The 25,643-nt window shown below is 38.4% G+C and overlaps 1 protein-coding gene across 10 annotated transcripts in view; it reads left to right on the top strand.

Annotated features, from left to right (window-relative positions):
* OSBPL8 (oxysterol binding protein like 8) overlaps nucleotides 1-25,643 on the top strand; it is an 84,814-nt gene that overhangs the window by 20,950 nt on the left and 38,221 nt on the right. For 2 of the 10 annotated variants that reach the window (XM_072923098.1, XM_030260228.4), the window contains exons 2-4: nucleotides 9,099-9,202; nucleotides 14,534-14,570; nucleotides 18,314-18,448. In XM_072923098.1, coding sequence (XP_072779199.1) covers nucleotides 9,161-9,202; nucleotides 14,534-14,570; nucleotides 18,314-18,448 — 214 coding nt within the window. In that variant the 5' untranslated portion in view covers nucleotides 9,099-9,160. Of the gene's footprint in view, nucleotides 1-9,098; nucleotides 9,203-14,533; nucleotides 14,571-17,388; nucleotides 17,555-18,313; nucleotides 18,449-25,643 lie in introns of all 10 variants that reach the window. The other 8 variants (XM_072923101.1, XM_072923100.1, XM_072923102.1 and 5 more) reach the window with 8 other exon arrangements.

Here is a 25,643-nt window from a genome sequence, read left to right as displayed (position 1 = left end):
TTTGCACTGGCTCAGTTTTGGAGGTATATTATTAATTTAATGGAAAATCTATGGATCCATTTAGGAAGTCAACTGCAATAGCACCTTATGTGGCAGTGAACGGTCTCTGTGTTGGTGCCTATTCGTCCAAACAAAATCACTGCAGCTTCTGAGATACAGAAACTTTGTGGTAGTTTAAAGCTGACATTTTTACTTTATTTGCAGTAGGTAAAAAGCACTCACCTAATCACATATAGCTTATCTAGCAGGTAATAATTACTTGATCTGTAATAGTATGATTACTTGAAGTAGTTTATAAATACTCTCAGAATAGCTTACTGAAACTTTATTCCTTATGAAGTAGATGGTATTCTTGACCTGCAGATGAGACTCAAAATATTTCTGTATCAATGATTTCATTATAAATAAAATGTTTAGATACATCATTTGATGTACTAAAGTAGACTTTTAAGATCTTCTTATTGAAGCTTTTTCTGAACAATGAATTAATTCTTATATTCTCAAAATGTTTTTCATAGTCTTGTGTTTTGTTTTGAAAAGTTCCATGCAGAAGAAATCCAAATCTTTTTGCTGTCTCAGGAGGGCAACTGATTCCATTTTGGCATCAGCATCAGAAGGATTTGTTCTGCCACCTATCCATCTTGTCTGTGGAAACCTCTCTGCTGACTTATCTTACTTGTTCATTTCAGAAAAACCTGTAACAATAACATAGCTTTTCCTTTTGCCTTGGCATCATTCCCTTCATTTCCTGAAGTAGCTTCCAGGTGATGTTGAGGGAGTCTCTAGCTGTAAAACAGTGTGTGCTTACCCAGGCTGTTTTGTTTGGAGTGGAGGTGAGTGAAGAGGTTTATCAGCTGTTTGTCACCCCTGCAGTATCCCTCAGCTGTTTGTCATCCCTGCAGTGCCCGGCTTGCAGAAGTCCCATGACCTAGCTCAGTTTAAATGATTCACATTTTGTGAGTGTCTGTTTAAAATAATTGGCAACAGTGAGGATTCCTCTTGACAGAAGAGGGTTAGGGAGCACCTGCAGAGGCAGGTCTGCAGGCAGTTCAGAAAAACCTCAGCCTCAGTGGGGTAAGGGGTGGTAAGGACCAGGTGTGGAGGGCTGATAATCTCCTAATCCCTTCCAGCTGTCTCCAGCAGAGAGTGTCACACTGCCTCATCATACAGCTGCCGAAACGGTAGATGAGAAGGACAGTACCATGTGAGTGACTGTTATTAGTAACTTTACAGATGTGGAAGAAAATCACAGGGTGGAGTTCTGAAAGGAATATGGTTTGCCATGTATCTAACCACTTAGTTTTAGCCCGTCTTTTTTTATTCAAAATCAAGACTGTCATTGGCAAATTTACCCTTGTATGGTTGTGTATGATGCCCACTTAGTTATTTTGCTAGTTAGTACTGCAGCAAAGTAACAAAAAAAAGTATGTAAAAATACAATGCTAGATTTGGTGTTGTAAGGTTTGAATAAATTTTCTTTGCCTACTTCAGAATGAAACAAATAAAAAAATCTGAATATATTATGAAGCTTCATTGGTTCTCTCTTAAATGAACAAAATCAGTTTATTACCTCTCTTATTTTTATGCTCCAAAGTTAGACTGAGCCCTAGGTAAAAATGGCTCATGGAGGTGAAGTGTATAATGCTGCAGGTAACTAGACACCTTTAAGTGAAGAAATAGACATTTTTACTATTAAGACAAACAACTCATTTGAGTCATGGGAACAGTCTTGCAGATGACTTTTTGCAAAGACCTTGGTAAGTTTGAGAGCTTTGAAGTGTATTTCAATGGCAAAGGACTCCAGAACCCTAGGAACTTGAGCTTTTAGAGAGAATGTTGGGATTTAGTACCTGTATGTGAATCTTACCATATTTTCTGTACTCCTTCATTTCTTTCAGGACAAGTTTGTTTGTGGAACCCAGTTTAAGGTAGTAATAACGGAAGTTGCAGTGGGTATTCAGAAGTTTGTTATGCTTTCCTTGGCCTTCATTGCCAACTAACTCTCTCAAAAGATAGCTGAGGTATCTGGACTGTGCCAGGTTTTTTCCAGATGAGAGATGTTTTCAAGTCCTGTTCCTAAACATTTCAGTTTTCCTGGATTTTTTTGGTGCTTTAGTATTTGATATTTTTTCCCCTTCTGAAAACAGCCATACAAAAACAGAGGAAACAGCTTGCTCTACATGTGAACTGTTTATTCAGGAAATGAGAAGGCAGGTGATGAAACTCGGGGTGGAAGGAAGTGTTTCATAAGGGTAGATTTGGTGGCTGATAGCATTCAGTGATCACAGTGTACTTGGGGAACTTGAGGCAGTTGTTGATTCTGGTGTGTTTATATTTGTAGCGGACTTTTGAGCATTCAAACATTGCAATTCAGAGTTAGTGTAACTATGCAGCTTGTCATCTATGACTTCTATATAATTACTGGTTTTGTCAAGCTCTCCTGTTTGGACTGACTTCACAGTAGTAGGAATTGAACCTAGAGAATTTTTCAGCTCTCAGATTTCTCATCTAGAATTGCAGAATACAACCAGTTCCTAGTTCTTTTGAGTTCTTGTTAGTTAAGAATGTTAGTTTGAGAGTCAAGAAAAACTTGTGATTTCTTTGTTTACCAGGTCTTCTACTGACTTTTTTGACCCTGTTATCTCTCCTCCATTTTTACCAGTAACTGCTTCAGTTCCTGCTTTCTTGGAACTGATCTCAACAAACACAGGGTACTTGGCATGCAGTGGCACTGTGTCGTGTGCAAGAGCTGGCCTGATCTGTAGGTTGATAATGAAATGTACTTGGTGTGAAGGCTTGTTAGCTGAGAAAGATGATCTGTGGCCTTGTGCTACAACCAGAAGGCTTTTCTTCCTCTGGTGCACTGTATTCAAAGAGCCTTGAGAGTAAGACATGCTACCTCTACTACCTTCTGTGCTATTGTTGCTCCCCTGTTGGATGGAGCAAAGTGAAAGGGTCTTCAGCAGTCATAAGTCAGCCTGAAAGACACTTAGATTTTTTTGAGAGCCTTAGTTTGATCACCCTAGTTAGATTTAGGGTACAGATTTCCTTTAATTTCTTAAAACTGATCCTATACCTTGTAGGAGTTATAGGTGACTATAACTGTTCTAGTTAGATCTCAATATCTAGGAAACTAGTTTGGTTTGTTGTAGCACTTGGATGCCTTTGTCAGGAGTGTTACTTTAAACTTCCTTGTGGATCTTACAGAACTACTTACCTGGAGTTCACCTGGTTATCCTGACAGATATCTGAACAAGAGTCAGTAACATGCCCTTGCCATAAAGAAGATGCATGGTGTTCATGAATGCTTTAGACAAAGCATTGCCAGCAGGTTGCGAATAGCGATCCTTCCTCTCTACACAGCACTGTTGAGTTCACACCTGGGTGAATGGGTACATACAGGGTGAATGGCAACATCAGTGTTGGGCACTATTCAGCGCTCCTGAGTAAAAGGGGGATGTAGATGTACTGGAGAGTCCAGGGAATGGCTGTGAAGATTATCAAAGGCCTGGATCATCTCTTGTTTGAGGAAAGGCTGGAAGAGCTGGATCTGTTTAGCCTGGAGAAGAGATGGCTCAGGGTGAACTCATCAATGTGTATAAATACCTGACAGGAGGGTATAAAAGTGACAGATACAGGTTCTTTCCAGTGGTGCTCAGTGATACAAGAGGCAGTGGGTGCAAACAGAAACATGGGAATTTCCATCCCAGCATCAGGAACACTTTGTAACTTTGAAGGGCGACCAAGCACTGGCACAGGTTGGCCAAGGTGTTTGTATAGTCCTCATCCTTGGAGATATTAAAAATCTGTCTAGACATCCTTCTGCAAAGGGGGGCTTGGGCAAGATGACCTTCAGAGGTCTTTTCCTACCTAGACCATTCCCTGATTCCCTGTGAAATAGCATTTCTTTGTGCTGTTGTGGCTGTGCTTTCCAGCAAGGACCTACGTGAATTGTATACGTCTTGACATCAATGTAAACAACTAGTTTTCTTTTCTCCTAGTATACCTTGCCTTTGCTTGCTGCCACATTGATATTTAAAGTCAGTGTATTGTTATGCTTGTGTCATCTTAAAAAAAAAATAAATTACAATATATTATTATCTGATACTTATCTTGGGCAATTTAAATGCTTCTACTTTTAGGCTACTAGGGAAAGAAGGCAGACATCCAGCAGAGCTTAGGTCAATTGTAGGTCAGAGCCCAGGAGAATGCTTCCCCTCTGGAAAGGCTGGGTCAGGAGGCAGCAGGCAGTGGCAGGTCACAGTGAGGATGGGCCTTGCCTTGAGGTTTTGGTGCTGGAGTGCAGGAGGGTACTGTGATAATAGAACTGATCACAAAACAGTGTTGCAGTGCACCTGCCCCATCTAAGGACCCTAGGTGATAGTCCTTAGGAAGAAAGCTAAAACCTGCCTATATAATACAGTATTGCAGGTGTTCAAGTAACTTGGTCTCTTGACTAAAAAGAAAAATGTATTAGATTCAGGAGTCATCTCTACCACTTGCACTTGGTGGCTGCACCTTGACTGAAATTCAGGAATTTCTGTGGGGGCAGTGGGGACTCTTGATGAAACTCCCCAGATTTAGTGAAGTGTTTGAACTGAAACTAATCTTGTGTGGGAGGAGGGGAGGAAGAGTCCTTTTGTGAGTTGGATTATGATTTAATGTTATAAATATACCACCAATAGGGTATTACTACTACGTTGTCAGGGCTAAACTTTCTTCTGCCTAGAACAAATATCATGTCTGGTGATGAGCTCTTGTTATGCTGGCAGAAAAAGGGCCTTGCATTGCTAATAGCCCTTTTATCTAGTAATCTGGTTAACATACAGAATATGTAAGTCAATGCAGGACACTGCCATATCCACTTCACTGTTGTCTATAGGACTGAACAAAAGCTTGCTACCACAATTTCTCTCATGGCCAAGGCACCTAAATTGTGCTGCTTTTGATCTGTGGTTCATGTAACTATATCTAAGAGACTATTGGGTAACAGCATAGTACTGAGACATTAATTTTATGGTTTTTGAAATTATTTTTTTTAATGATAGGAGTTGTCTTCTTACGTCCTCCCATAGGACTTTCCAGGATGCATGTGTGTAAACAGTTAGAAAAGATCCTGTTCATGCAGAGTAGTAGCTTTCATTGATGCATATTTTTCTTTCCTTCTGTGGGAGACTTAAGGAGGATTTTCCTATTCTCAAGGTGCAGTGAACTGAAAACCAAATTGTTATAAAAACTGCCAATGGCTGAAGCAATTTGTTAAAACCATGGAACCACAGAATGCTTTGGGTTGAAAAGGCCCTTAAAAGTGATCTAGCTCCAATCTCCCTGCCATGGGCAGGGACATCTTCCACTAGACCAGATTGCTCAAAGCCCCACCCAACCTAACCTTGAACACTTCCAGGGATGAGATATCCACAGCTGCTCTGGGCAGCCTGTTGCAGTGCCTCACCACCCTCACAGTACATAATTTCTTTCTAATATCTAATATAAAATATAAACACTGCAAAAGTTAAGTAGATTTGTGAATGACCTGGGGGACTGACCTGCTGACCACGCTTCTTTTGATGCAGCCCAGGATACATTGGCTTTCTGGGCTGAAAGCACAAGTTGCTGGGTCATGTCTAGTTTTCATCCACCAGTATCCCCAATACCTTTTCCTCAGGACTGTTCTCAAACCATTCCCTACCCAGCCTTGGGTATTTGTGCTTGCAAGTATTTGTCCTGGGGATAGCCCCAGCCCAGGTGCAGGACCTTGCACCTGGCCTTGTTGAACTGGTGTCCTGAGGTTCAGGCAGACTCAACTCTGAAGTGTGCCAACGTCCTCTGGATGGCACCCCTTCCCTCCAGCTTGTCAGCTGCACCACACAGTTCGGTGTCATCAGCAAAAATAAGATGGACTACAAGTGTTAACAGGGCAGGTTATGGATTGTGTGATAAGAAGAAAACACTTCCCTTCTGCTTTGAATATATATTTTTGACTTGTTCAACCTTCTTTGCAGTTTGAGAGAATGAACTTATTTTGTGGCAGGATTTTTCTGATTGGTAATACCTTCTGCGTGCCTGATTCTATGCAATATATATAAAGGAAAAATAACTGACTAGCTGGCTGCCATTGTTGAGTTATTTTCAAATAATTTCATTTTGTGTGTGCCCTCCTGAGCACTTCAGTTTTAAGCATTAAGATTGTGAAGGAGCATTTGTTACTAAAACTTCAAGCAGACCAGACTGCAAACACCTGTGAACGTAACAGAGAGCAGAAAAAGCATGTCATGAACATTCCCCAAAAGCTAAAAAAACCCCTACATCAATAAAATCATACATTTGGGGTTGTATCTTCAAATCTAATGGTTGGATTAGTTTAAGTAGAAAAGAGCAGCCTTCATAATAACCTGGCTGCATTTACAAATAAGAAAATTCCTCTTCCCTGCATTGGTTGGAAAATTGTTTGAAAGCTTTGGGGCTCAGATGGTTAGAAGCATTCTGTAATTTTCAAAATAAATCTGTTCTCCAATTTCATTCTTATTTGACTCTTTGGCAATATCCTTTTGCTGAGAGAGCTCTTTTCCTTCATTTGTATTTATTTTGGCATATAACAGAAGCAATATTGTTCACTTTCAGCCTTCATTTTGCCAAGAAAAATAAGGCAAGCTGGCTGTCTACTCCTAAGCTAAACAGCTTGGGGGGAAGGTAGTCCTTAACCATTTCTTCATCTGCTTTACTCTTTAAACATGAGCAGGTAGAATTTTTTCCTTCATTTTCCCAGAAAACTTCTCTGCAGCCTTTGGGAGCATGCTGTATTGAGTCTTTGAGACCACAAGTGATTATGATTGCTAGGATTAGACCATAGAGTACCTGTCTGATGGCACTGCTCTTGAGACCAAGATAAGGAAGGCTGTGGTCATGTGAGCAGATGGAGGAGCAGAATACCCCAGGACCACTGACAAGAAAAAGTAAGAGTTAAAAAAATGTTAAATATAAAAATGGGTTTAATGTGTTTTAGGCAAAATGCTCCTGTCAGCAAAGGTCTCTTTGTTCAGATAACTTGAGTATGGTTACAAGTTTGTGTAACTAAAAAAAGCTGAAAAACTGCTTTAAATAGCAATGCTCACATCTGTATGTAATACCACTCATTTTTCATCCTATTTAAAAGAGTTTAGTGTTTCTGCAAATTGAATATGCATGCAGTCTGGTGTTGCTGAATTTCCTGCTAATAAGAGAACCTAAAATGGTGTGTGGGGGAGAGATGACAAGCAACAGACATCAAAAACCATCACCCAGGTCTGCATCTCATGTTTGGGTGTGGAAGGTAAGGGTCACAGTGCCTGCTGCTCTGGGAAACAGCTTTAGGGTGAATTCCTCTTCCTGTGGTGATGGCATCTTTCCTTTTATTAATGCAAATTAATAACTTGTAGTCATCACCTTTCAGATGTCTACTGTTTCTAATTGACATGAGAGCATCTGGCCAGGCTGCCCAATTATGTGCCATTTCAGTTAATAACTCAGGTGCTTGAGCAAGGTCCTCCTCAGTTCATTGGACTAAGTCATAGAAAACTTCTAACTTTGCAATTTTGTTAGCACACAGTTTTGTTAAACTATTTTTTTAATGGTTCCTTTTGTGGTTTACTGGCATATGTTATAGTAATTATCTAGAGTATATTAATACGGTATGTTTTTTCCTGAGGGAAAATTCTAACTTGCTTTTCAGAATACAAACCCCAAAACCGATTATAATAAAACATTGAAAGCAGTAGAATAAATGGTTATTCTTTTTAGTGAGATTTGATTTCCTGAATGTCTATTTCCTGAGACAGACCTTGAACCAGAAGATCCTGTGTGTTCTGGTTATCTGTTTGCCTTTCTCCCATTCTCCTGCATTCAGGATGTTCCTCAGTTTCCCTGGGGGGGGACTGTGATGTCTTCCCACCTCACCCTTGTGTCTTCACTTCATCTGTTTTTAATAAAATTTGCCTTTAGCTTCATGCATAGATTAAGCACAATATGCAAACCTTATAGCATAAAAAAAAAAAATCGCCATCTCCGTGCTACCCCTGCTCTTGCACAAGGGTTGGTTTAGCAATTGAGTTTGTAATTTAGCTGCTTCCTGCCCCCTCACCCCACCCAAGACAAAAGGAAAGAAGAAAATTGTCCTTGGGCTAGTTCTGTGATGAAGCACTTGCTGTGGCTGGCGGGAAGGGCAGAGTGAGCGGCTCTGTGGAGGGTGGGAGCACAGGGTCTGTCCCTGCGCCATACCGACTGCGCTGATCCGAGCAGGTAAGCGCAGCCTCCTCTTCCCCTGCTCTCCTGTGGGGTGGAGGTCTTGGACAGAGACAGCAATGGGCTGTGGCTGGACATCTCAGTAGGCATCCCAGTTTGATCTCCGCCTCTCCTGAAACTTGCTTAACAAATCAGTGGTTAAAGCAGTTTTTTTCCACAAAGTTTTGCTTGATTCCAGGGTGTGTGCTTGTCTCACAAATGACTTTAAATACGCTGTCAATACTAGAATTCATTATAGGTTTCATTCTCTTGCAAAAAAATGTAAATAGGAAATGCCTAGAGAATGAGGCATTGCTTTCTCACTGTGTGTGGTGACCCCTAGATGAGTGCCCGCTGTGCCACAGAAGGTGCTGGCTTGCACATGCTGTTTCATTTTTGTGTTCTGGTTCTACAGAGCAATACATAGCTGTTCCTGGAGTTATGCTGGGAAGCCCTCAGCTCTGGCTGCTCCAGAATAGCTTTGTTTTATACCCAAACAGTTGACGTGCACATGCCCGTGGGGCGGGAGCAGTGTGCTGCTAGAAACTCTGGAACAACGGGAAATACAGGGCAAAACCTGTGGGTTTCTTTTCTTTTGCGTAACTCTTCCTCATTTTCAGAAGTAAGTGCTTGCATCCGTGAGTAGCTTTTGTTTTGGCCATTTTATCTGAAACTATTCTCTCCATTCCTAAGCTGATTTTTCTGGGTAAATGTTCATGTTTTGCAAGGTATTGTAAAATGCAGAGGTTGTTACCACGTGAGACTATTTAGCCTCTTAGGACAGAGGGAAAGTGTAGTCCTCTACTGGAATTAAATTATTACGTTTTTCTTTTCCTCTCTAGGACCTTGAGTAGCAGGATGGAAGAACTCTAACTGATAGAGACAGAGAAGAGGCCCTTGCAACATGGAGAATGTTCCGGTTGATGGGGAGCTGGATAGAAATTCAGTGAGTAACTTAAGTGTGCCTTTGTGTAATGAGATGAATGTGAAGCTTTTTGCAGGGAGAGGGTTAAATGACTTCAATCTGCACTTTCAGTTTGTATTGATACTTCTTTGGTGAATGTATTTGGAATATTAGGTAGTATCATTATCATATACTAGATTCTCATGGCAGGAGGGCTGCGTGTCAAAAAACTTTCAGATTTTGGATTTGATTTTTGGATTTTGTCTCAGAGTCTCAAAGGAAAAAGGTATTCCTCTTAGTCTAACTGGCACTTTGCTAGTTAGCGACTATAGACAATAGAAAAAATAATATAGTTCTTGGTGGAATGAGGAGCAGAAAAGACAGAAGAAGTGATAATTATATGTTATCAGAGTAATCTGAGGTGTAAGAGTTGATAATCTGTACTGATTATAAATTTTCTGAGGCAATGGAATTCTTTCTAAACACAATTTAAAAACAGGGAAGGCTAGTCTGGACTATCATGCTTCATCATCATCATCATAAATGTTGATATTATTTAATAGTTTAGTTTTCCCACAAGCTGTGTCATGTAGAAGCACTTTAATAGCTGAAGCAGTAAATGTTTTATAGTTTCCAAAGCACTGTCTCCCAAAGGCAAAATAGGATATGTTTTTCTGTAACTGAGGTGAAGGTCAAATTTAACACCTCGTTACTGACAAACTTTATTTGTGATACTGAACTACTACATTGAGCTATTACCTTGATCAAGTTTTTTTTTTTTTTTTTTTATTTTTTATTACTGTTTTTATCTTAACTGATGAGTTTGGAGACAAGCTCTTTTGCAGTGCATTAAGAAAATTCTTGGCTTTTTTCTATATAAACAAATTCATTGGTTTGCTGCATGGCCCATGCATTTATATCTCAAATGCAGCATACTTATATCAACTGCCAACTGTGCAGTAGGGTATTATCACTTTTTTAAAAACATGCTGTTAGTTCAGTTGCTGTGCTCCTTGTTTCCTCAAAATATATAAAAAAGTACCAATTTACAAAACACTTCAAAGTAATGTAAGATGTGCTACTTCTCTTTTTGTGACATGCCTTCAGAATAGCATGATCTTAAGAAGGTACCTCAAAATGAGTCTCTGTTTTACCAAGACTCCTTTAGAAGAATGCTGAGTGTAAGGATAGATTGCCTTTCATCCTGTGTGCTTCTGAAGTGTCACCTCAGAATATTTTTTTTTAACTGGAGATGTATTGTAATAGGCTAGTCTAAGCATTTCTTATCAAAATATCAGCCAGTGGGGAAATTGTCTGTCTAAATTGCAGTTATAATTGCAGTTACAACACACAAGTTTTCTGTGTTGCACTACAGGTGTTAAAAACATTTTTTAAAGCTTATTTAGTAGTCTTACGTACAGCCTAGTGTATATCATAGTAAAATAAGTGAAAATTGAATATTAAAAATACCATATCTATTTTAAGAGAGATTGACCCAGTAGTTTTGAACTCCATTAGTCAATGCAAATCCTGACACTTCCCAGAAATTTAATTTTTTTTGAAATCATGTTTAAAAATCTTGAGTATTCCAGACTTTTAGGTGCAATCTGTTTGTTTTTTTGTTTTTTAAGTTCCTTTGTCATTATAATATTAATGAAATACATGTGTTGTAATGTGCATAAAGAATACTGTTAAAATTTTTTTCTCCACTTCTAAGTCCTTTGGGGTGTTTCTAGGAGGTATCTGAAAAAACCTTTTTTAGAGGTTTCAGCTTTCTAATTTGCTTTTTTGGCTGGATTATTAAAGAACAAAAGATGAGATCACAGGCCTTAATGCTGTTCTTTTTCCTTTCCAGGATCAGTATCAGAGAAAAGTCTTATATTAAATGCTCTTCCTGTCTAATAATTAGGTTGATACATACTGAATATAAATTTGAAGACAAAGGCTGTGACAGCTCAACAAACTATTTTTGTAGTCCAACACCATTAAAACAGTGCAAAATAATAGATGCTCCAAATTCTTGTTTGAGAACAGTTTTTGTCTACTTTTCTATAAAATAATAATTTAATCAAATCTCACTTCCCTAGAACTTAGAACATTACATGGAAATGTATGGTATAAACCATTCTTTTTTGAAATATCTTTTAGTAATTCGCTTCTAATTTTTTCAAGATGTAATTTAATAAATAATTTGCCTGTGATATAACATGTACAGTCAGTGTCAGTCCTTGTTACTTAATACATCAACAGACATAAAAGTACCTTTTTTCCTTGAACCATTGAATTATTTTTATTTATCAGATTTGTAGGTTGGGCCACTGGTCCTGAATTTAATCTAACTGGATTAATTTCAATGGTTTACACATATCAGAGACTGCCTTCAGGGAAAGGCTGTCTTCAGCAAGGTGAAAACTCAAAGTTGCTTTAGAATGTTCATTTAAACTATTAAAAATTTACCTGTATGTTTTGATTGTAAAAACAGTGTTTTGAGAAAACTTTTTAATAAGAGATTCACACACACTAGTGTGATATGCTTTTGCTTTTATCCTAATACTCAACAGGAAAAGGTTGGTTTTTTTAGAAGAACTTGGCAGATATAACAAAGTTTAGCAACAGTTGTTATAAGCTTTATTTCTGAGAAATGACCATCTAAAAATAGTGCTTTTTTGAAGCACGTGAGCTGGCTTTGTATAAAAACAATTACAGCTGCTGTCTCATGTGATGCTCTATATTGCTGGTTTTACTTCTAAGTCTTAGTCAAAAACTTTACTGGGAGGAGGACTAGGCTTCATGTATTTTCGTAGCTAAATTTTTAAGTGTCTCTGTAGAAATGAAATCGATCATGTAGTGTTGAGAACCTATCAGAGGACTTGTTCTGCATCTGTAATCAAAGTAATAAATTATATAATGTGAAAATAAGCCTAGGTTGTGCCTCTGGGAATATGTGTATGTTTCTCTTAATTTTCTAGATTTAGCATAAGAGTTGTGAGTGGTGATGGACAGGAATGTCCTGAGAGCATTCTTTTCAGAGAAAACCCTAAAGTAGTAAAATGCTTTGTTCCCTTACTTGTTTGGAACTCTAGTCTGCAGTGATATGAATTGCAGATGATAGAGGTGCAATAGGCCATTGGAAAATGAAAAGGTCTTTTTGGCCAAAATAGTCTCATTTCAGTACCTTAACATCTGGCACCAATGTTTAGAAATATATATTCTGCAGGTTTTAGGTAAATACACAAACCGAAATACCTCTGATGAAGAGAGGGAGTTGACCAGCAACAGAGAGAGTTTGGTGTGTAAACAGAATGTCAAATGGAGAAGATAGAGGACAGAATTAGACAGGCTTGTGTTTCAGCCTCTGGCATAGGAGCTGTTTGTACCAGTTCATAGGATTAACCATGCAGTGCTGAAATATTTACATGAAAAGCCCGTGCATGGCCATCTCGGGTGACAGGTTGCCCTGCTCTCTGGTGTCATGTTGTATCTTGGCCAGGGCTGCTTGCAGGGCAGGCAGTGAGACAGGACCTGCTGTGCTACCTTTTCCCTCTTATTTCTTCCACACGTAAGTAATGCACTGCGAGTGGGCATCTGGCTGAGCCTCAGGTACTTTTGATCCTGTGTATCTGTTCACAGTGTATTTTTCCAGTGCTGTTCTCTTGCTGTCCAACTCCCAGTGACCAAAAAGCAGCCCAGTGCTGGGCAGCAGTGCTCCCAGTCCTTCAGTCAGTTGCTGGATCTCTGTAGTGTTTGTGCAGGCTTCTTGTTCTCTTGTTAGCCACTGTTCTCTTGAATCTAAAATCAGCATAGGGTAGGACAGTTCCAGTCTGAACATAAACTGTTTCCATGTCCGCAGTATGTTATCTGTACGTTAAGAATAGACATTTCGCCTTGACAGCCATTGAATTCTTGAATACATGTACTGTACAATTAGTCAAACCTGTCTGGTAAGTTCACTCTTTGACCTGAATTTAGTCTCTGACAGGAATAGAAGGTTACTTGGCAATTGTGCTTATATTTTATTTCAGTTTTTCCTGTTCAGGCAAGTCCTGTTCCAGAAAGTGCAGAATTATGAAAGAAGGGTTCCCTCACCTTTTCAATGATGTGTACTGCAATTGCTATGTATTCATTGCAGTACTTTGCACTTGCACATTGCACTGTTAATTTACAATTTAGCACCCTTAGGCAGATGTGAGAGATTTAAAAAGCCAAAAAAAATCCCAGAGTTTTGAGGTCAGGAGTGCAAGGCAACATTTCTGCGTGCAAAGATTTTGATTATGATTTTTCTTTCTTACGTTTCCTGCTGTTAAGTCCTGATAAGAGAGGCAAGATTGGATCCTCTTTAAAGCAGAGCAAGGATTTCACTACTTTATGGAGCACAAATTTTTCATTTCGGATATAAAAGATATGTCATGTTTGGATTTATTTTATTTTTAAGGAGGAAATGTTCATGCTGATGAGTATTCTTATTTTCTCCTTTTTTATTATTCACAGATTTCAAATGCAGTAAATCCTTAAAGACATAAGTGGAATTTGCCTTTTATCTGTACATTTCTAAGCACAGTGGGATCTTAGTCTTGATTGTGGTTTTGGTTATCAAGGATTTAAGAAAGATTCCAGATCAAATATCAGAAAGGTGTACAGGATATTACTGTGTAGTTACCCTCCTTTAGTGCCTATATTTGATGCATTCAGTGGGAGAGAAATTTTATGCAACTTGGTTCTATGGAAACACTTAGATATAAAATATCCTCTTAAGTTTAAAACTCCACTGTTTGTCTTGCATCCTAAGCAATTTCAAATGTTACCCGTGTTTGTAGATGAGCTGAATCTGTGGCTTTTAAGTTTGTGTTTGTATGCAAAAGCAGTTAGGCTTGGATCTAGCATTAGTAGATGCTTGCACATTACTTCTGGCTTTAAAGATTTTTTTTCTTCCAAAACACTTTTCTGAAAGTGGAGTGGTTTTGGAAACATTTTGTGTTATTTCAGGTCTCTTCAGAGCTTCAGTCTTTTGAAACCACTCCAGCTTAAAATTTCTTTTAAAATGCTGTGTATCAAGTCATACGAGCACTAAATTACTGCTGGAGAGATTCCACTCAGACGTGGTTGAGGCAGTTGCTGTTTACTAATGATGGCTTCTAATAATGGCTTTTCTATAGGCATATTTGTCAGATTTGTTGCTTCAACTTTTCTAAACTGCAGAGTCCCTTGAGGTCTTGCCTTTGGCATTGAGGTGCATGTTGTATTTTAGTTATGAACTAACACTGTTTTCATTGTCCTTCTTTCCCGCTGCTGCTGCTGCTTTTTGTGCACTTGCTTCTTCCTGGCCTGGATTTTTATGTTTGCTGTTCTTCATTCCTCAATTGTATGTGTACACAGCATCATGGTGAGAACGGAGGCTCTCCTGGACCATCAAGTAAGTGACTCCTCTCTCCTGCATTATGTTTACACATATGTATCTTTGCATATATTTGCTGGCATAAATACTAGGTTTTCTTCTGTATCATAATTGAGTAGTTGAAGTGTGATGAAAATTTGCTGCTGGAAAAGTATTTTGCCTGGTATACCACTCATCCAAATGTTTTCCTACCATAGCCTTTATTTTTTTTTTAGTGGGAAAAGTTCATTCTTCACCTTTCCCAGTCATGACCAGGAAAAAAACCTGTTATATTATTTATCTGGAAGAGAAAAAGCTATTTTTATCAACTTGAAATAAAACTTTCAAATACTATTGTAGTGTATATATAGTAAAGATATGAAAATAATGGTTCAGAAAAAGGTTTTATTTTTGAGTTTGTCAATTTCTAGTGCTATATATGGTTCCTTTAATTTCAGTAATTTTCCATATTCAGAATTGAACAGGTATATATATACTGTAATTCTGTAGGATTTGATCTGGTGAGGTGCTAGGGAAAACTTCAGATGTATGTATGTGTTTACATGCATCCAAAGACTTACTTTGTGTCATTGGTTTGTGGGCATTAGTATGGTAATATTGGCAGAGTAATTTTGCCTGGGGTTAAGAGTTTGTTTATGTGGGAAAAAGAAAGGTGGAGGCACAAATTGTTTGGTTTTTTCTGTGAGAAATCTGTGCAGAAGCAGGAGTCTTAGCTGATATAGCTTATTATAGACATTAAAAACCAGTGTTGAATTGAATTGTAATAAACCTCTTCCTGTATATGATGTCCTTGTGCTATTTTCAGTGGTGTAGGCACTTTCACAGGCTCATTCTAGAAGTAGAAGTGGGAATCTGACTATTCAGATTTTTTTTCATAGCTTTACCTGAAATAAATCAGCTGAAAAGACCCCAATTTATATTTCTTCTAAGGTATGACTTGTACTGACAAACTTTTATATTAGAATTTCATGACCATTATGAATATGAACAAAGTTTTTTTTCTCAACTCTCAACAGTTCTGTTGGTATTGAAATGTGACTTCTAAAGAGTCACAAGGAGGCTTTGATAGTTACTATTTGTTGTTTATTCTCTAAAATAATGCCTTGTCTTCTCCGTCACCTCAGAACAAATGTCTGAGCATTAGGATGAGGCATTTTGCAACGTCCTTGTAGTGGCTGCTATGATGTGAATAAATACTTATGTTCTTAACTGATTTATTTCCATTTGTTTAATACTTTTATGCTGATTTGCATAAAAAGGAGATTAAAAACCTCTCCTGCCAAAAATTCTTTAGCTTTATAGATGGAATTTCTAAAAAACCCACTTGGTTTAAGAAGTTCACCTTGAATACCCAGGCATGTGAAGTGCTTGCTACATGGTATTATATATTGGGTGATACGTAAACTCTGTTTGGTAGGAAAAGAGCCTTTCTGACAGTTCTAGGAGTTGTTGCAGGACCTAATTGACTCCTAATGAAGGAATATGGATTTTACAGTGAGCTTGAAGCTTGTAGTCCCGTTAGTGTGACAGAGTCCCCAGTGCTGAATGTAGCTCATGCTTTAGTAACTCTTGTGTGCAGAGCTTGCTTATGCTGTGGGTTACTGGCAGCTAGTGCCTGAAATTACTGCATTGTGACAGCTTAAAGAAACCTTTGGAATTCCCAAAGCTTAAAGCCTAAGAAAGTGTTAGCAGTGCTGCATGCTGCCTATTCACAAGCAAGCCTTCTGCACAGGTTACTCAGGAGAGGCTTTGCTAGTGCAGTTACTGCTGTGGAGCCCACAGTGTCATCTGCTGCAGTGGCATAGGGGCTGGTGGGGGCACCTGCAGAGCACAGCAGACTGAGAAATCCCATCCCTGCAGAAGCTAAGTGGCCAGTAGCTTGTCAAAAGGAGTTTTCAGCTAGTTGGGTGAAAGCTGGTCCTCCTCCGGTGCACTGTACACCTTAAAACATTAAAACAAGTATAGCTTACTCTCCTTGCAGCGACTCATTTTGTGCAAACCTGTGAAGCAGATGTTTCTTTACCCCTTTTATTTTCACATACAAGACCTTCTGTGGTATGGTCTCTTCCCAAGACTTCAGCAGCTGTCTTGCTCCCCCCTTTGCCTTACTTGTAGTTGCAGAACAATAAACAGCTAGTTTGGTACAAGAAGAAGAGCAAAATCAGATGCTACTTTGAAATATCAGCCTTCTGGCACTGATGGATTTGAATTCTGAACTGGTAAAATGAGCTTGTTGCCTCTCTTGTCAATTTCCTCACATATTTTTCCTCAGCAACAGTTCACATAGAGTATAGTTTGTCTGGAGCAGAGCTTTAGATGACTTATCTGATGTAGAAAAATAATACAGGTGGGTGTACTGCAATCCTTGCATTCTTCATAGAATCATTTAGGATGGAAAACACATTTAAAAATCAAGTCCAACTGTTAACCCAGCATTGCCAAGTCCACCACTAAACCATGTCCCCAAGTGCCACATCTGCACATCTTTTTAAATACCTCCAGGATTGGTGACACTTCCTGGGCAACCTCTTCCAGTGCTTGAGAAGCCCTGTGGTGAGGAAGTCTTTTCTAATATCCAATCTAAACCTCTCATGCCACAACTTGAGGCTGTTTCTTCTTGTCCTGTCACTTGTTACTTGGGAAAAACTACCTTTCAAGTAGTGGTAGACAGCAGTAAAATCTACCCTGAATCCCCTTTTCTCTAGGCTAAACAACCTCAGCTCTCTCAGCCATCCTCATTAGACTTGTGCTCCAGACCCTTCACTATCTTCCTTGCCCTTCTCTGGACACTGAAGCACCTTTTTATTTTTTTCATACTGCTTTGTGTTCATTCCAGGTTTTGCTGCAAAATGTTTCCACTACTGTAATAAGGGTAGTGATAAAGCTAAGAAGGCCTTTGTACTTTGCAGAGTCCATCCAGAGAATAGAACTTGTTTGGTTTGACTCAAATCTTCTGCTGAACTTTTAAGGAAAGCTTGGGAACTCTTAAAATCATCCATGTTGTAAGTTCCAGTCTTTTATTTAGTAAATATTGCTTGTTTCCCTCTTTGAACACATTGTCAGTATATCTGCTTTCACCCAACAGTTATTACAGACACAATCATTCTTTGATTATGAAAAAGGTAGAGTTTTGTTGTCTGCAGCTTAATGAAATGTACAGAAACTATGAAACAGGATGGCTGGCCAGGTGATCCTAGAAATAGGTAGGAAAACACCAGACAACTCTTTCAGACTGATGAGGTTCAAGGAGAGTAACTGTTCTGCTTTAAGCTTTTGCCTTGACAGAATTTGTACATGATTTGTATTGTTAAGACTTGTTGCTTGTGATGTATATACAGACATTCATCTTAGCTTTCTGGGTTGGTACAGCTTGATCTGGCAAGCTGTTTCATGGGTTGGCTGAGTTGAGGCTAGTTAAACCAAAAGCTATCTCAAAGTGGCAAAGAAAATAAGTGTTCCAGAAGATAAGCAACAGCTCAATGCTGTATCTCTATTGAGTATAAGGCTTTCCAACCTCATGCTAATTTTTGTTTTCATCCTTTGCCTCATGTCTTAAACCAAAAATACTACCATGTCTCACTGGCTTCTTTCTGCCATCCTCTCCAAAGCAAATATCTGGTTTGAAAACCTCAGTTTTTACAATGAAATGTTTTGCAACAGACTAGTTGAATACCAGTTTCATAAACAGCAGTGGAGTTCTTAATAGAAATCTATGCACAAGCACATAACATCTTTGAATGAGCACCCATTTTGTATTTCAGCAGTGGTAACAAGCAGTGATGACCAGCCTATAACTCCAGGAAAAATGAACCAGCACCCGGGGAAAGAAGCCTATTTTACTCCAACTAAAGAGTTACTCCAGCCCTGTCTCAGTCCAGGAACTGCCCACAGTCATGGTAAGACAAAGTTATTTTTTACAGAGGTTTTAAAGAACTTAAATTCTGACATTATATGCTCCAAATACTGGTTCAAAATCACTGCTTTTTACAATAAAGGGGTAAGGAAGAAAGCATATTGAAAATTTGTGTGTAATTATTTGTATCTTTGTGTTTAATCTGAAACAGGAAAAAATGCATTACATGATGCACTAGATTATTAAGGCGTGATATGATTTGTTTGATGGGAGAGCAGTTCACATGATGTTAAATTATTATTTATGTAGTCCTGTAAAACCCAAAGTAATGTTATTTTCTCAGTATTCAAGTTGTGTCTTCATGCAGCAGTGTTATGATGTATCATAAGTGGAACTTTTGTGGAAAGATACGTTAAATTACTTCAGTAATAAAGAAGTAATGAAATTACTTCTACTGAAAGACCCTTCTCTTTAGACAAAGGAAAAAAAAGTCTCAACACTGTTTTTTTGCCAGCTTTCAAGCAGTCCCTCTGCCTTGCTAAACCTGTTGGAAACAAACTCTGTGGATCCATGAAAACTGACTGAATGGAAAGTGAAACTCACTAGTAGACCTGACATGCTAATAGACTATTCAAGAAACAAATAAACAAGCAATAGTTGGTCTCCGTGTGCTTATTTGCATTTGAAGCTACTTGTGTGTGTTGCTCAGGAAATCATTGGACATCTTTCTTGGCATGTGTAAAGTTCTTAGTGAAAACTTCAGCCTTTTTAAATTGATATTCTCTTCCCTTTTGCTATTGGCCGCCATGCTAGTCATCCATTCTTCCTTTAGTTTTTTTCATGAGTAATGTTCCTGACATGATTTTATATTTTTAACTGGTTTTGGTATGAGTCTCCTTAACTGCCATAGTTTGCTTTTGTCAAAGATACTAGTGTTTCAGAGTTATAAGGCAGTGTCTTAGCTAAATTTGGATCATATTCCTGTTTTCCCATTCAGTTCTATTAGACAAGAACAAAACTTTGAAACAAAGACAGTCATTACAATCCTGAATCTGATGGTATTTTAGTGTATTTTAACGTTATTATGGTAGTATTTTTGGTACTACACACAGCTAGCTTGGATATATTTTCTAATTCCTGATGTTATCTCACTGGAACAGCACTTGATGTCCTCTGGCTTATGTCAAGCTTAGTCTGGAAATACTTTCTGTATAATATAAATATAACTAGTTTATAATTTTTATTATATTGAAAAATAAAAATTGAAAGAACTTTTAGTTATTTTCTCTCTGTACTGTGTTGTATCCTTTACTAGATAAATGCTGGTGTTATCTAAGTGTATTTGAATATTCTAATAAACTTTCTTTTAATATTGATGTTCCCACTAAGTTATAAAGTCAAACTGTAGTGTTTCTTCAGGACTTTCACTCACAGGAAAATCATTAAAATGGGCTTGAAAAGCACTTGATTGTCCTACATCAAACTCCTTGCAGATATTAAGTTTTGTCTCCGAATTTTTTTTTCTTCTGAATATTTTAGGGCTTATATAAGCGAATTTAAGCCAGTTAGATGTATTTGTGCCATTTTTAGCATCAGTCATCACTGACTTAGTTTTCCAGGAGTTCTGCTAGATAAAAGGCTGTACTTTCATGAGACAAGAAATTTGGCTTGCATTAAATTTTAGTAGAGAAATGGTACAACGTGGGCCAGGCTTCAGCAACCCACAGTTACTGTCTGGCAGCCTACCTACGGCTTGGGAGCTGATTCTTACAGAGTAGGCTGACCAACATTTAAAAATTGGGTGACTATTCAATGGTAGTTATTCCCATGGCAAAATTACAGTGCTGGCAAAAAGGTGAGCTTATTACAATGGAGAAAGAGAGACGTAGTGGAAGCCTGAAAAATGTGACCTAAAACAGAGCTTAATATGACGGAGTGAGGCTGTTGCAACTGCAATCCAGTTAACCAAGGTTTTTACAATGTGCCTGTGATGTCCTATAATGAGACAGGAAATGTTTAGATACAGAATTTGAAGGCATTTACAAGGAACTGAATAGAAAGATTTATAGTCACTGACAACTGAAGTCCTCCTTAGGAGTAATGTAAATAAACAATTCAGTATCATGCTAGGCACAGAATGACAGAATAGAAACTGAAAATGTATGCTACCATCTACAAAGAACTGATTTCATATATATAAGGGAGAACTGTGACACAGGTACTTAGCTTTTGCTGCTGGGCAGTTGGATGAGGTGCAATGCTATTTGGCCACTTTTACCTAGATTGTTTCCTGCAGCCTGAATAAAAAGCACCTGTGTTGCAAGGCCACTTAAGCATAGAACCTGTAGCTCAGAATCAGGTGAGTCAGAATGAAACAAAGCCCGTGATGGGGCAGACTTTTGAACAACCAGCACTAACTTTGGTGTTCATGTGGAAACCACCATGGCTGTCCAGCAGCTGGCTAGGGACAGACATGCTCAGTGATCATTTTTTGGAAAATCTACTGGAACAAGGTTAATTTTTGTCATCTGCCTGTGTTTTAAGTAAGATCCTTATGACAAGAATTACTAATATGGTTAAAACTACAATGAGTCTTAATGCAAGGGCGGGGAGGTGAACATTTAACATTAGTTTGAGCCACTCACTGCTTATTTGGAACGAAGAGAACCATGTAACTTGTCAATGTAAAGTGGTAAGTGGTATTTTATCGTTGTAGGTGCTGCTGTGTATAAATACTGTGTTTTCATTTCTGACCAGAGCTCTGGATTTCAGAAAGCTTCTATTTTCCTGTACTTGGTTTCTTAGTTTAGGACAGGTCTTCCTCCTCCCTCATTCCTGTCACTCTTGTGAGATGGAGCTTAGTATGTTGTGTGAGACAGAGATGGGGTCTTCTTGGAGTCCAATACAGATTTATTTTAGAAATGTAAAGTACAGTTTGATCTGGCAACAGTGTCTAGTGGTTGTTCAGCAAAAGTCTATTTAAAATGTCACTGTTCTATATAATCTTTGCACTGTTTTGCAAAATATTTTCAATATCCTTGAAGTTATACTGTCCTTTAATTCTGAGGCTGAAGTAGCTTACCTGTGAGGCTACAGACTGGTCTGTGTAGGTGTGGAGAGCCCACTTACTTCCATAGGAAGCTTTAGCAAGGTTGTTTGATGGAAATGTATTAAAAAAAAAAGATGGTGGAGATTTTTCCACAATGATTTTAACTTGTTTAGGTAGAAAGTTTAGAATTTTAGTGGCCAGGCACTAACTCGGCCATATATTGCGTTGATCCTGAGATAGGTTTTTAATTTTAGTTTTTGTGGACGTAACTTATTCCTGCCTTGTCCATCAGGTAGTTAACTAGAGTGTCAGAATAGCCTAGTCCTTATCATAATGCTACAACTAATGTGTCTTGAACAGACTAAATGGTTATACTATGTTTTTTTGCTCAGTATTTTATTTAGACTTGTCAGACTTGGAGTAGGACCTAAATAATTCAGTAGCCTATTGATGGAAGCTGCAATGATTGTGGAGAGTTACTTTATCTGTGAAGCTTTGCTTATATTTGTGGTATGGTGTGTCTTTGGGCCCTAGTGGGCAGCATGGCCTTTCAAACTCACCAAGACCATATTTTTTTAAGCATAGTGCATATAGATGTTATCACTGCTAAATCATCGTTCAGTTCTAGCAGCTGACACACAGATAGTATGATATTAATTTAGCTCATATTCTGTGTTTGCATTGGTTAAAATGTTATTAACTATTAATGAACAAACAACTAAACTTTATCAAACTTACTTTTGGAATGTTTCCTTTTTTAAACTAGCATGTGACCAAAAGGAATAATTGACAAAATTATTTTTTTGCAGTTTAAAAATTAACATTAAAAATAAAAAGTACAAGACTGCATTTTCAGAAGTTGTAGAGCAGAACTCTACTTGCTGATGTCATCTGTTTATGTCAAATTATCCCTGGTAAATTGAATTCTTAAATCTTATTAACTCAAGCATACTGATTTATTTCTTTGATAAAATGAATTAGTGCAGAAATAGCGATCACATAAAATTAATGAAAAAAGCCAGCAGTCTCCTTATAAATGATAAATGTTTTTAACTTAATAATATTTTCTTAAGACATATTTCAAACATTTTATGAAGACACCACAGATGCTTAAATAGCAATAGTTGTGTTAAATAGAGGAATCTAGTTAAGATAGTACTATTAAAAATTCTGTAATAGACTGCTTGAAAATGTCAGACTTTTCTATATTTTTTCTGTCTTTATTCGAAACATGAGTGAGATGCAGATGAGGTGAAAATGTGGGTGTGTCCTTGTGGGGGATGTGTGTGCCCAGAAGGAACCTGTCGGGAGATAAGAAACAGGATCCCCCTTTCTATTCCAGCAGAGCAGTGGTAGTTGGTAATTCAGTTTGCACTTCTCAGTGACTGAGAAACAGAAGCGACTAGATGCAGGGAGGAGGGTTGACAGTGAAAACAAAATTACATGTCTGCTACTGATGATGATCACCATGCATTGGAAGGAAGTGAAGGTGATTCTGGAAAAGAGTGAGGGCATTTTTGGCTGTGCTGAACTTGTACTTTAAACAACTGCATAGGAAACATTTAGAGGATATACTGGTGTTGGGATTTTAATCCACGGGATGCTGCATTTTTTGAGAAAATAGGATTTTAACTATTTTTGTATTGTGAGAGAAGATGGAAAGTGAAGAACAGGCATTTTCAAGCAGTAGGTCCTAAAGTATAGTTCTTAGCTGTTGAAGGGATGACATGCCTTTGGAGCCTTAATGACCCAGAAAGTATCACACTCAGACATTACTGACTGTGTACCCAAGGCAAATAACAAGTTAAAGCTGATTTGTTGCTGACCTGTGCAATTTGCATCTTTAAAAAAACATTTGTTTCAATTTTTGGCTCAGCTGACAGCAGGAGCACAGTTTGTTTCACTGGGCAGTAACAAAGCTCTTGGAGTTCCTGACTGTCATCCCTGTTCTGAGTTCCTGGTGCTCAGTGTGCAAGAAGCCCTGAAGAAACAGCAATGCATCTCCTCTTAACCAGCTGTCAGTGGAAGGCAAATTGCTGTGGACCTGTAGAAGGAAAGATGCAGCCCTGCAACAGTGAACTCAAAGCCTTTTTGAAGTATTAGCGACTCTGCCCTGAGACAGACATATGGCTGAGGTGCTCTGGGCACATTTCTGCGAAAGGGTCACAAGAGCCTGTTCTTTCATATGGATGCATGAGACTGAAGCCACACAGCAGGGAACTGCCTTGGAGCTGGGGAGAGAAGTAACACTGCCAGTAATGCACTGAGCACAGGTGAGGCTGTAACTCCACTGGGAGTTGATCACTGCTGAAATGCTAGTTTGGGCTGGTATTTTTTTTCAGCTTGTGCTTTCAGTGTGTTAGTAATTCTTTTTCATAAGAGTATTTGGCTTGTAAATGACAAAATCTTGCCAATCTATCTGATTCCAAACCAAGCTATTTCCTGGATAGTTGGGTTATATTTTATCTTTAATAGCAATTTCTGGTTTTCTTTTTAGGTTTCCTGTGTGTTTAGTCTCTACATGTAGGCAGACTTAGTCATAGAGTAATTTCATGCAGTCTCCTCTTTCGCTTCACTGTGTCTGTTCTTTGAACAGAGAAGCTGAAGAATGGCTAAATAATTTACTATATTGACACAGTAAGAGCAGTTTATTACTAAGCATGTCATGCTTTGTTACTTCACTCATCTTCCCATAAGTTTATCTCATTGTCTCACTGCTAAAGAAGAACTGTTAAAGGTCTACTTGAGGCTCTCCAAAAAGCTTTTTTCTTAATACTTGAATATTAACAGTAAGTGAAGTAAGGCACCTTCTCTGCAGAGTAAATGCATTTTATGTCTTAGAAAAATGTTAACACTTTTGGTTTCTCCTGCCACATAAGAATTCTTTCTAAAACCTTGAAAGCCCTCATGCTTGGAGACTCTTAGTCTTTCTTGTTTTATTAGGAGGTATTTTAATTTATCTTGCCTTGCATTTGATGATGAGGAAGTATTTTGTAATCAGCAATGTGTGGGAGCCATGGGCACCTGGTTGTTCTTTAGGTGATACTGGATTAATGCCTCTTAATTCTGCTGTGGGGTCCTCAGCCTAGGGACACAGGTGGTCACTTTTCAGTTTTTCAACAGAGTGTGGAAGTGAACCCCTAGTTCCACAAAACTGTGTAACGTATTTGGAATAACCTTAGTGATGCTTGTCTTAAATAGGATGTGAGTGAGGCTCTGGTCACAGTAGGAAGAAGGAGCTTGAGCCCTAAATAATCTGATCTGAGTCTGTGTTATAAAACTGAATTTATTGTAAAATGTTTTAAGTTCTGCTATGTGTGGTTAGTCTCCTGAATACATTATCTTGACCTCCTGCTTTCTTACTGCCATAATGTGCCATGCGTACTCTGGCACATTCCTCTCTGCAAGTCATTGTGTTTATTACAACTTGCCATTTCTGAAATGCTACTCCACCCAGTATTTGTGGCTTGGGTAAATTGCATATTCTGCTTTCTGTGTGGATTATAGCTTTATGAAAGTGTGGTACTGGGTTTAATAGGCACAGCAATGATTGATGTAAAACATCTCAAGCAAGTTCTCTTTCTTCTTCACAGTCTCTCCAGGACTGGCCTCCTTGAACCCGTGCCATGACTTTGAGAATTTTGTAAGGGTTGAGATGACAGTGTTGAAACCTGAGCACTGAGCAGAGCTATTTACTCCATGTGGGAGGAGCTGAGCAGGCTGTTAGCAAGTGAGGAGGTGCAGCGGAGTACAGTTAGCAGCAGTGCATGGGGTGTCTTGGTGGTCATTGGTCACCACTCTCAGGCTTGCCTTTGGAATTGCTCCTCAGCTAAACTGCACTGGACTTGGGAATACCAGAGAACAGAAGAATATTTGATGAAAGAAATTTGCCTCTCAACTACTCTCCAGCTTGTAGCCTCATGGTTTAGGTATTTTTTTTTTCTGAATCCACTATCAGTGCTGAAGGCAGGTATACCTTCAATACCCTTTTTATTAAATAGGAAAAAAACCACTTTTACTTCAAATCCACATGTGAAAATCAGTTGTCAGATAAAACCTTGATAGCTATGATTGTCTACCTGTTTTTCTGTTTTCTACATGCTGCAAAATAATTCTACTGCATGTAGAGAATTATTTATGACCTTTTCATGGACTGGGGGGAGAATTCTACTGGAAAAGGTAGTAATGT

The sequence above is a fragment of the Taeniopygia guttata genome, chromosome 1A (assembly GCF_048771995.1).
Source record: "Taeniopygia guttata chromosome 1A, bTaeGut7.mat, whole genome shotgun sequence".
Lineage (NCBI taxonomy): Eukaryota > Metazoa > Chordata > Aves > Passeriformes > Estrildidae > Taeniopygia > Taeniopygia guttata.
Note: the sequence above shows the minus strand (reverse complement) of the source record. Positions and strands in the feature narration are given on the sequence as shown.